Source organism: Bombina bombina, chromosome 1 (genome assembly GCF_027579735.1).
Source record: "Bombina bombina isolate aBomBom1 chromosome 1, aBomBom1.pri, whole genome shotgun sequence".
NCBI lineage: Eukaryota > Metazoa > Chordata > Amphibia > Anura > Bombinatoridae > Bombina > Bombina bombina.
In genome coordinates this window covers 576,184,112-576,196,750 of record NC_069499.1, presented here as the reverse complement: position 1 = coordinate 576,196,750, position 12,639 = coordinate 576,184,112, and the positions used below count along the sequence as shown (strand labels likewise).

At 38.6% G+C, this 12,639-nt stretch overlaps 1 protein-coding gene across 1 annotated transcript in view; it reads left to right on the top strand.

The window, feature by feature from the left end:
• ABCA12 (ATP binding cassette subfamily A member 12) overlaps positions 1 to 12,639 on the top strand; it is a 317,047-nt gene that overhangs the window by 132,127 nt on the left and 172,281 nt on the right. Inside the window, exon 13 of the mRNA XM_053698806.1 lies at positions 3,849 to 7,829. Coding sequence (XP_053554781.1) covers positions 3,849 to 7,829 — 3,981 coding nt within the window. The remainder of the gene's footprint in view (positions 1 to 3,848; positions 7,830 to 12,639) is intronic.

Below are 12,639 nucleotides of genomic sequence, written 5' to 3'. Positions count from 1 at the left end.
GACATAGTCTTAAAGGGGCATTGTTCACCAAAGTCACAATATGTCCCCAGACGGTTCTTAAAGGGCCATACACACCCAATAAAAGTTAATATGTTCTCAGGGGCACAATCTTCCAGGGGCCATAGTCATGAGGAAGGAGGCTGGCAAATAGGCTTCTCCAAAATCCAGGGAAGCAGGGCAATTTTCCATTTAATTTTCCATTTAAAGGGCCAGTTACAAATAGCAGTTTGTAACATATCTCCCCTTTTGGAGGGAGACTAACCAGGCACCTGACCTTCTGTCGGTCAGTGCCTAAGTTAGTCTCGTAACCCACCCACAAATAAACGTTAGCAGCAAAGTAGCCCCCCCACAATAAGTAGTACTGGCCTGTAGGTTCCAGGTTATAGGATGAAAGTGTAGCATCCTCTGCCTTCCTGGCGCAGCTGGGCAAATAGCTGATGGTACTTGGGGGGCAGAGGCCAGCGGCACTCTGCCCTGGTGCCAGCGCTTCTGCTGGGGTGAGGGGTTTGCAGGCCAGACCTGTAACAAGGGGGTCTGTAGGGCAGAGGCCAGCAGCGCTCTGTCCTCATGCCAGCTCTTCTGCTGGGGGAATTGGGGCATAGTCCTGCCTGGTGGCAAAGGGAACGTGGGGGTCAGTGGGGGTTAACATCTCCACTGTTAACCCTGGGCCCAAGTTAGGACTTAGCTGGGGAGGGGGAGATTGGCTTACCTCCTCCTCCTGATACTCCGGTGGCCGTTGGGAAGGGAGGTCGATGCTCTCCGCTTCCTGTGGAACATGCTGCAGCTGGGGAGAGAGACCGGTTGTCTCCTCTCCCTGGAAGGCACACTCCGGCTGGGGAGGGAGGTCGATGCTCTCCCCTCCCTGTAGCTGGGTCTGTCGCTGGGGATCTGGGTCGCCTGTCCAGCATCCCTGTAGGGCCGGTAGAGAGACTGCGGTCCCATCTCCACCTGCCTGCTGGGGGTCCTCCCAGGACCAGTCTATGAGGCCTGCTGCCTCTGGTATCTCTGGTTGGGGAAGTAGACTGGTTGTCTCTTCCCTCTGCACGGTATACTGCTGCTGGGGATGGAGGTCGCTGCTCTCCTCTCCCTGTAACTCCGGCTGCCGCTGGGGAGGGGGGTCGTTGCTCTCCGCTCCCTGTGACTCACTTTCTCATTGGAGACCAGGTGTCCATACCCTCAAACTCCACAGTTGGCGCTCAAAGGCTCGTGCCGCTTTGTTCTCCGTATCCAATTCCCGGATGATGCGACTGACTACCTCCTGCGCAGGGTCTGGACCATATCGGACTAGCCGCCTCTTTACCTCTGGAACGAAATCCGCGCCCTCATAGCGACGGATCCGGTTGAGGTGCTCTTCACATGGTTCTGACCAGTATCTTGTCAGCTCCATGCTGCTGTAGGTAGGGACGCTGCGCAGTGGCTAGCGTTGCCCTCAATTACTCTCCTACGATACCAGTGCTGTTGTGGTGCTGCTCCTTGCGCTAGGACGCCAATCCCACCGCTGCCGCCAAATGTTACGGTTGCCTCCAGGCTGGCTGGAAGTTGGACCGTAGAAAAGGATGCTCCTAGTGCTCACCAAAGGAGCAGCAGCACCGTGGACACTATAACTACTGCGTAGCCACCATCAGTAATGCAGACTATATGAACCACCGCTGCTGGGCTGGTATCTCGCCGTCTGCTCTGCGTCCTGGACCTACGACCAGGCTCCAGTAGGCGAACCTCTTCCTTCTGTAGCAATCCCTGTAGCTAAGGGAGTATGAAAAACATAGCAATCCCTGTAGTGATTATAGCTGAAGCTGTCCCCTACAAACATGAGTCAAAGCTGCAAGTTAGAGGGACAGAAATAGGTCTCATGTGCTGGAGCACACAGCCTGCTTTTTATTGAGGTTACATGCAAACAGGACACTCTCAGGGGGAGGCATAAAATCCCCCATCACACATTTGATATTAGATAGAGAGACACTCCCTTTGACAGGCCACAACATTTACTTCAGCAGATAACATTACACACAATAAAACAATGCAGTCCACCTTATCAATACTAGTCTGATTAGACAATGGGAAAGTTTTATCACTAAACCTAATTAGAGCTGATCCCAGCAAACTTGTATTTAGAATAGGTTTCTTGAAGCTGAACAAAATTTAACTCTTTAGTTCTGACCGAAGGGTCTGTCACATAGCACTTAATGGCACACAATGAAAACCAATGCCTCTGTAACAGTGCTCCCCCTCTGTGGAACACAATGCCTGTGTGGCACCTGGCCCAGCAAGTCCCATTCACTGAACCAAGTGGGAGAAAGCCAGGGACAAGCTATTTTACAGGTCTGGGGACATAGTCTTAAAGGGGCATTGTTCACCAAAGTCACAATATGTCCCCAGACGGTTCTTAAAGGGCCATACACACCCAATAAAAGTTAATATGTTCTCAGGGGCACAATCTTCCAGGGGCCATAGTCATGAGGAAGGAGGCTGGCAAATAGGCTTCTCCAAAATCCAGGGAAGCAGGGCAATTTTCCATTTAATTTTCCATTTAAAGGGCCAGTTACAAATAGCAGTTTGTAACACATACAATTTAAGGAAGTGTAAATGAAATACAAAAATAGGCCTAAATGTGCCCTGGGGCCTCACCTTGAACTGCAGCTTTTATCTACCATGCAAGTGTGCAACACAAACGCCCTCTGAGCTATTGTTTGAGATTTACTTTCCTGGAAGTTGTAAAAATATAACAAAGACAAATCTAAGGAATGAAAATGAACAGGTTTTTATTGATTGCATGTTGTAGTTTTTCTTGTTTTGCATGACAGCTATTGAAAGATCACATAGCTGTATGTCTTACGTATTGGTTACACGGAATTTCCTTGTCTACCAGAGAGATCTATAGTACATTGTGACATAAAACAACTCCACCTGAACCAGCTTCCCACTCACTCGAGAACAGGGTCTGTCAATCACCCCAAATGAACAAGTTTGGGATGTTTTAACTACGCTACTTCTGTGGTTAAAAAGTGGCAATTAGATGATACACAAACACACACATAGATAGTTTTCAGGAACAATTTTACTGATATTCCTTGTAGTAACTTTGCTCTTCATCAGAACAATCTATAAAAACACAAATAGGGAACATATATAGATACTTACCAATTAGCTGCTGAATATAAAAATAAAAGAATACCACCCACTTACCTGCTGTTTGCTGGTGCCTTCTCCTAAATAACTCCTAAGCACAAAGTACAACAAATAAAAAGGAGCATACAGTATTACATAGTCAAACATTTCTACTGTTATCAAAGGGCCATAATATTGGGAAAAGTACATGTTCTAAAACCTTAAAGCATGTCATTTTAACACGTTTGTAAACATATGTGTTTAACCCTAACAAAGTGCTTAAACACTTATTTAAAGTACTGCTCAAGAGCTACAGAGATCTGCTGGTCCACCAATCAGCAGTGGTGGCTGCACAATCCAACACTTTCAGCTATAGATTAGCAGATTTATGCAGCTCCTGAGTGGTAATTTAACTATGCGTTGAACTTCTTTGTAGGTGTTAAACACATAACATTGCAGGGTCTAATAATATTATGCTCTAATAATATATACAGTGAACTCTTGCCTAGTCTTATTAGGAGCTGGTAACTCAGAAAGTGTCCATATAAAAATACTGCATTATTTGAAAATTGAACTAAATTGAAAAGTTTTTAGAACTGAATGTTCTATCTGAATCGTGAAAGATTAATTTAATGATTATTTTCATGGCCATGAATTAATTCTCCTATGTTTTGCTTACTAAGATTTGGAAAACATTATTACTTTGAGATACTAATGTCAATTACTTTCTTTTAATTTTGCAGAATGTTGCACAGAGTCTGGGTGTCTTTTAAACAGAGCACACTTGATGAATTAGTGCTTAAGAGTTTTCAACAGGAAATCATCAGTCAGTTTACTGAGGATCCCCAACTGCAAAGTGTCCTCACAAAACTCGTATTTCAGATCCTCAACACAACAGACTTTCTGGTTACTGAGTCATTAATGAACCCCCAATCTCTGAATGTCAGTACATTGTTGGAAATTCTGCAAACATTATTGGGGCAACTTGATTCATATGTGTCTGTAGAACTTCAGATGATTGATCTGACCAACACCACCACTGTTGTAAATACCTTTCTGCAAACTCTGATACACAATGCTGAACAATGGAATAGCTTTGGTAGCTTTCTTTCTTCTAACAATTTATCCAGTGAAGCCTTGAAAGAACTCCAATCACTTACAAACCATTGGTTAAACATGAATTCAGAAGTTGGCACCATAAATGACACTGCAACAATAATAAAGTTGCTAGCTGCCCTTAATCAAGCAGAATATATCCACCTAAAACAAGCATTTCAAAATATTTTGAGTTTACATCCTAGCACATTGACAGCAAGCAATTTTGTGTTTGATGCATTTAATGTCTTCAATCAAATATACATATCTAATACATCTGACAGCTTTCTTCTTTTTGAAGCCTACTTGAAACAGATATCAAACTTTCTGAACAGTGATACGTCCATGCAATCTGTTCTTTTGCTACTAAATAATAATTTTAACATCAGTAATCAGCTCTCTTTCCTCCAGTCTGATGTTCTAATAAATGTACTTTCCCTCTTCACTCAGTCCAGTCTACAGAATGTAAGCTCGCTTGTTAGCAATACAGATTTTTTCAAGATGTTCACTAATTTTATTCCTGTCCAAGAACAAGATACATTCAACAAAGTTGCAAATATTACACTGACTCTTGTTCAATCAGTTATCAAATGTCAGAATGAGGTGCCTAATTGCATGGACAACATAATTCATTTTCAGCAAACATTTTTTGGCCTCATGCAAAATCTATCCTATGTAAACAATAGTTTGTTTCAACTACCTGGTATTCAGTCTTCTCTTCTGTCTGCAATTCCAACCAATGCTGAAATATCAGTGATCAGTAATATGATTTTGGCATTTTTCTGTTCTCAACCAAGTTCTACCAACTTGTGCCACACACCTTTAGATGTTTATCATGAAATCCTTGTGGTATTGAGCGTGATAGGAAATATCACACTGAAGAATGAACTGTTGCAGAATACAACTCTTTTAGAAGAGCTAAACTTGCAGTCAAACAGTATCCTACAAGTCCTTGGATCTAAAGATGCTACCAAATTGCTTCTTGAGCTGCAAAATATCAGGGGAAATGAATGCTATTATCACATTGGGGCTCCCTCACTGCAGTGTACATTGGAACTGTCAATTAATTTCATTAACCTCATCCAGAAGTTACCTCTAGCTCAGTCTGTGAACGACTCTCTCTTTGCTGCCTCATCTATTCTTACATCATGGCTAGAAAACAACAATGGAACAACCGACCTTCAACAGGAATTAATGTATCTATACAATATAACAACATTGATGCTTCAGAATGTTTTAACAATCCAGGACATGCATTCAACTCTTATAAATATTGTACAGATTCTAGAAGAGATTAGATCAAAAATAAATGCAACACAGGAGACAGAAAATTTAATTGGGAATATAATAGATTTGCTGCAGTCCACAAAAAGGAATGACACTATCCCTATTATTTCACTATCTGAAATGAATCAACAACTGGACAGTATAAAAAGCCAATTGGACATTATCCAGTGGTATGTTATCTTTGTGAAAAATAAAACAGAATCTGTCCAGACAACTATGGAAATTCAGCCGCTATTAACTATGACAGAACTCATTTTAAAAAATATTCTTTTCAGCTTCAAAGACAACCTCTTCCTCATAAATGAAACAGAAAAGATATTTAATATGATAGACAAATCCAACATGATACCAGTTCTCCAAAGCATATTAAATGTTACATTGCAAAGTGGTGTTCAAAATATTGACCAATTTATCAATCACACTGTGTATGCAGCTCAAATAATATTTAAAGAACTTATCAATGAAAACCATTGGAATTCTCCTTTAAATGGGATTGTGCAAATTGATATTGACTTTGTCTTGCAGCTTTTACAGGAGTTTGATAAAGGAACACTGTCCAATTTGAATTCTGCTTTAATTTTCATGGAGACGATGGTTCCAGTGCTACAAAATATTAGAAATGAAACATGGCAGCTTGTTGCCAATGACAACATTTCCCATATTATCTACAACATGTTTAAAGAGGTTATAGGTATTATTGTCAATTCTAAGCAAACAGGAAATATAAATAGCGATGGACTTTATAATATATATAAGCTGTGGGTCCAAGGCATGAATGAAATAAGCTTACAGAGTTTCCCATCTGTGGAGGAAAAATTGATGAATCTTCTATATTTCAGCGTAATGCCTCCTTTAGAAAATGATGCAAGTTCAGCTACAAATCAGAACATCACTGCCTTGAACATTTTAAATATAATAGATGTCATATTTAATGATTCTTATTGCCAATCCTCCCTGGCCATTTCTTCTGGCAACAATGATGAGGTATGGAATTCCATCCTGGAAAGTGCCCTAAATTCCACAATGAAGGGAAATTTTACATCATGCATCACAGGAAGTCCCATTGTAAAGGAAGTGCTGGGGTGCCTTATGGAATCTCTAGAAATATTCATCCAATTTGTGGACAAAGCAAATAATATATTTAATCTAGACATCCATTTGATTCAACAACTAAATGAAACAATAACTCTCACTTCTCATAAGCTCTCAGAATACAATGTAACCTGCATGGCAATTGACAGACATATTGTAGAAATTATGCATCAAGTATTTGATAATCAGTTAACCTCTTTGAAGAAACTGCTTTTTCTCACTGTTAACCAAACAGTATCGCAAGGGCCTTATTCAATGAAACATTTTGACTACTGGATTCAAGCATTAGAGACTGTGAAACTATACATCATATCTCATGAACAGAATGTTTCAAATGACTTAGTGGTTAACACAATGAATGACATAATCTCTGCACTGGTAGATGCCAGTCAAAATGGTACAAGCAATGACGCATGGTTTGCCATTTCAGCACTGTGGAAAGTGGTTGACAGTTTGTCCACTAAACTTGGGACTAGTAATCTAGATTTCCTTTATACAATAGAAAATCTAAACTCTCTTTTAAATATTACCAGAGATGAACAGGTTCTAGAAATGATGCTGTCAAACCAGTTCAGTAGAAACATTTATGTAGAATCATTGAACCTTATAAAGCTGTGGATCCCAGAATTAAATTTAAGTTCTGCTGAGAGTTGTAAAAGTTCACTGAAAAGTTATTATTCCCCTTACCAGATGATGTTTAGCGAGACACATCTTATGCTACTTATAAGAGTAGATGAACTTCTGTCTAACGTCAGTGCATGGGCATGCAATTTGATCTATGGCAATGATTCCACAATCAGTTGGATGGAAGAGATGAAGATCGTTACAGCTCTGATACAGAATGTGCAGTCAGCAGAGCAGCTAAACTTCTCAAATTATTCAGAGGGGCCATTACAGATTTTATCATCTTTTAAAGATATTATAGATCTTCCTACCATAGAGAGTTTTATCAAATATTTATCTGAGAGTTTTAAGGAACAAAATACCATGAGTAGTTCAATAATATATCAATCTTTGCATGACTTACTGAACTCTCTAAAGAATTTGGTCAGCGAGGCACTATCTACTGGAATTGATAATCCATTCTCAATTGAGAAGATCACAAGTGATGCAGTACAAGCAGCTGATTACTTTTTAAGAAGCCTTAATGTCACAGGCTATGAAGATGTTTTTTCGTCTGCTTCTGAAGTGCTACAACTTTACTACAATAGTAGAAATGCCTCTCTGCCAGTGAACAACTTTATTCAGAAGTAAGTTTGTATTTTCACAATATACCTGACATATTTAAACTGTACAACTCTGCAATATGTATGTAGGTGGCCAAAACCATAAATAATCGCACAATTGCTGAATGAAACATCAGTGCTGTAGGTTTGCTTAAAGAACTAAAATGTTTTTCATTCTGAGTTATGTCACTCCTGAAAACATTCGGTTTGAGGGGGTTTTTGTAAGGTGCTTTAATGTGCTATTGGTAAAATAAGTTAAAATCATTAAAATAACTGGAAAGCTTTATGCCTCAGTGCAGCTTGACTGTCACACTTTAAGATTGCCCACCTACACTCACTGATTTAAAAGATTTGTATATAAAACTATCACCCTCTACTGCATCATCTGTGATTACACTACAAATGCAGAGTTATAATGCTTAGTCACAAAAATAAGTTATACCTAATGTTTCTAAAAAAAAATTATTATTAATTAATCACTAAACCAACTTGCACTAATGTTTCTGGCTGATTTCTTTTTTCTATGTTTGATAACTTGTTATTAAAGTGGCTGTTATACATGTGTAAAAAAAGAAGTAAGAAATATGGCCAGATTACCTGTATTATCAGAGCACAATCTGATAATACAAGTTAATGGTAAAATAGATTTATACCAGAGAATGTTTGCGTGGTCAACACATTGGGGCCGAATTATCAAGCTCCGAATGGAGCTTGATGCCCCTGTTTCCGCGCGGGCCTTCAGGCTAAAGACCGGTGCTCCATAACTTGTCCTCCTGCTCTGAGGCGGCGGACAGAAATCAACCAGATCGAATAAGATCGGGTTGATTGACACCCCCTGCTGGCGTGAATCTGCAGGAGGCGGTATTGCACAAGCAGTTCTGGTGAACTACATTTGTAGCACTCAGGGGATTGTTTAATTAAATAACTTGTGGTAACAGAGATAGACGTGCAAAGATGTGCAGAGAACAAAGACAAAACTGTCTGAGTAAACTAAATACCATTAAAAATTAACTTTTATTAAGGCTTGGTTAAAATTGGAAAACACACACTTAAAAACACTCTTAGGAGCCAAGATAATATTACTTGTTAATCGTATATTGGTTGGTGTGGTGGGTAAGAAATTATCTATGAATAGATAACTTGTAAGGTATGGGGGCTAGTAACAATTCTATATATTCAATATATACCGGAGGTGGCAACTCAAAATATGATTGATCAGTATGTTGTTGCTGGTAATTTATTGAATAGTTTTATACTTAGGTTCACTGCAGTTAAATTTTGTGAATTTGCTGTGGGATTAACTCAATACGTTACAGTACACTTGTACATATATAATTAAGAGGCTTAAGTAATTATACTCTTATATTCATTGTGCGTACAGTCAGGGACTTTATATATGATCCCTTTAGCTTTCACTTAATTTTCTATACGTATCTTGTATATGAGGCTATGTTCAAGCCTGCACTACAAAAATAAAGGCTCAATGCTTTATATTTAATAATGTCTTTTATATTAGATATACAAAGTCCGGCGGGTATATACTTTGTTATATAGAGTATCTGTGATATTGGAGATCACCCCTTATTGTGGTGTTATCACCGTTAGTAGTAAGGTATTTCGATATTAATGTTTATTGCAGGGTGATAGACACTGGGTAAATAGCGTTCCTGTTCTTATATAGAGCAGACAGATCTAGTAACTTAGTTCAAGATATGCCTTTAAGTAAATGGCAAATTATCAACTGCTCTGAGTGGTAACAAAAATGACCGCTATTTTATAAGCTGCACGGTACCTGCGTAATGTTATAACACTACAGACATATTTGGTAAAAAATATATATAAGATTTCAATTTAGCATAACAAAATGAGACATTATTAGTGCGGTATTGAGCCCTGTGTAGTCACAATTTACTACAAGTGGTGTGAGTACTGCTAACGGTTAAATTCTCCAGCAGCTTATGTGAACGTCAGCGTTCTGCCCCCATTAACCACTCACAACTGTTAAGGTATATAGCGGTTAAATTTATCTTAATCTATCGAGGTTCCTAAGGCTAGCTAAAAATACATGAGCTCCAAGGGCTCATCACCAGTACCCTAGCGTCCCTAACGTCCCTAACATGTTTCGCCTCGCGGCTTTTTTGACCCTTTGAAAAAGCCGCGAGGCGAAACATGTTAGGGACGTTAGGGACGCTAGGGTACTGGTGATGAGCCCTTGGAGCTCATGTATTTTTAGCTAGCCTTAGGAACCTCGATAGATTAAGATAAATTTAACCGCTATATACCTTAACAGTTGTGAGTGGTTAATGGGGGCAGAACGCTGACGTTCACATAAGCTGCTGGAGAATTTAACCGTTAGCAGTACTCACACCACTTGTAGTAAATTGTGACTACACAGGGCTCAATACCGCACTAATAATGTCTCATTTTGTTATGCTAAATTGAAATCTTATATATATTTTTTACCAAATATGTCTGTAGTGTTATAACATTACGCAGGTACCGTGCAGCTTATAAAATAGCGGTCATTTTTGTTACCACTCAGAGCAGTTGATAATTTGCCATTTACTTAAAGGCATATCTTGAACTAAGTTACTAGATCTGTCTGCTCTATATAAGAACAGGAACGCTATTTACCCAGTGTCTATCACCCTGCAATAAACATTAATATCGAAATACCTTACTACTAACGGTGATAACACCACAATAAGGGGTGATCTCCAATATCACAGATACTCTATATAACAAAGTATATACCCGCCGGACTTTGTATATCTAATATAAAAGACATTATTAAATATAAAGCATTGAGCCTTTATTTTTGTAGTGCAGGCTTGAACATAGCCTCATATACAAGATACGTATAGAAAATTAAGTGAAAGCTAAAGGGATCATATATAAAGTCCCTGACTGTACGCACAATGAATATAAGAGTATAATTACTTAAGCCTCTTAATTATATATGTACAAGTGTACTGTAACGTATTGAGTTAATCCCACAGCAAATTCACAAAATTTAACTGCAGTGAACCTAAGTATAAAACTATTCAATAAATTACCAGCAACAACATACTGATCAATCATATTTTGAGTTGCCACCTCCGGTATATATTGAATATATAGAATTGTTACTAGCCCCCATACCTTACAAGTTATCTATTCATAGATAATTTCTTACCCACCACACCAACCAATATACGATTAACAAGTAATATTATCTTGGCTCCTAAGAGTGTTTTTAAGTGTGTGTTTTCCAATTTTAACCAAGCCTTAATAAAAGTTAATTTTTAATGGTATTTAGTTTACTCAGACAGTTTTGTCTTTGTTCTCTGCACATCTTTGCACGTCTATCTCTGTTACCACAAGTTATTTAATTAAACAATCCCCTGAGTGCTACAAATGTAGTCTATCTCAGATAGGGTGACATATCCTATCTGTCAGTTTTTTGCTTAAATTCTGCTCTACTACATAGCACCGTTTTCCTTTACTATACTAATGTGCTGTATGCACATAAGTTAATTAAGAATAAAGGGGATAATTTTATTACATTGAAAGTAGTGCCATTGGACCCTATCCTCTTTTTTTCAAGTTCTGGTGAACTGCTTGTGCAATGATAAATGCTGACAGCGTATGTTGTTGGCAGTTATCGATGTGCAGTGGACATGATACGCTAAATCGTATCATGTCTGCTAGCACTTTGATAAATATGCCTCTTTCAGTGGATAGAGCTCCCACCACATTAAAATGCAACACATACAGTAATAGCAATAAAAAGTATATAAAAACACATGTAAAAATATATTACAATAAAGTATTTTACTCATTTATACACATTAAAATGAAAATATATATAAAATGTATGTTTTATTTATTAAAATAAATATTTTAACAATTATTTAAAGGGATATGATATATAACAAGGTGTTGAACTGTGTGTGTATATATATATATATATATATATATATATATATATATTTAGTATGTATTGTGTGTCTTTGTAGGCATACATGTGTATTTATATATGTGTATGTAAATATATACTGTGGGGACGATTTATGAAGTGTCTGTCCGACATGGTCCCCTGTCGGCATTTAACATTGCACAAGCAGTTCTGGTGAACTGCTTGTGCAATGCCGCCCACTAGCAAGGGGTGTCAATCAACCTGATTGTATAGGATCGTGCGGATTGATGTCCGCAGCCTCAGAGGTCTTAAGACCGCTGCTTCTTAAATGCTGTTTCCGGCGAGCTTGAAGGCACACACACAAACAGCTGCATTGGGGCCGAGTGACAGCTTGTTTAATCGACCCCTGTGTGTGTGTTCATATATATGTGTATGTGAACACATAAACATACATATATACATACACATTTATAAATACAAATATATGTATACCACTATGAGCCCTTACCAGTCCAACATCTTGTCATATACCAGTCCCTTTTAATCGATGTTAAAACAGTTTTACTAATGATAATAGATAGAATGATACATCGATACATAGATCTATCTATTTATTGGAATTACAATATAATGTTATACTGTGGGAAGAGCCAAACTATTTCTTCTGTTTAGCACAGCTTTTGGATAGTTTTCTATCACTCTCCATACAAGTCTACGAGGTGAGGCATTTAGTGCTATTTAACCTCCAGATGTTAGTGTACCCCAGGCTTTCCCTCAAGCACTTAAAGAAAGGGAAGGAATCTGCCAGGAACAAACAACAGCTCTGTGCTTGTTCTATGGCCTGGGATTTGCTTCTTTTAGCTCAATTGTGCTTTTCACAGAGGAGAGCTTTCCTGAAGTACATCAGTCTGATCCCACCTAACAAGGTCAGTCCAG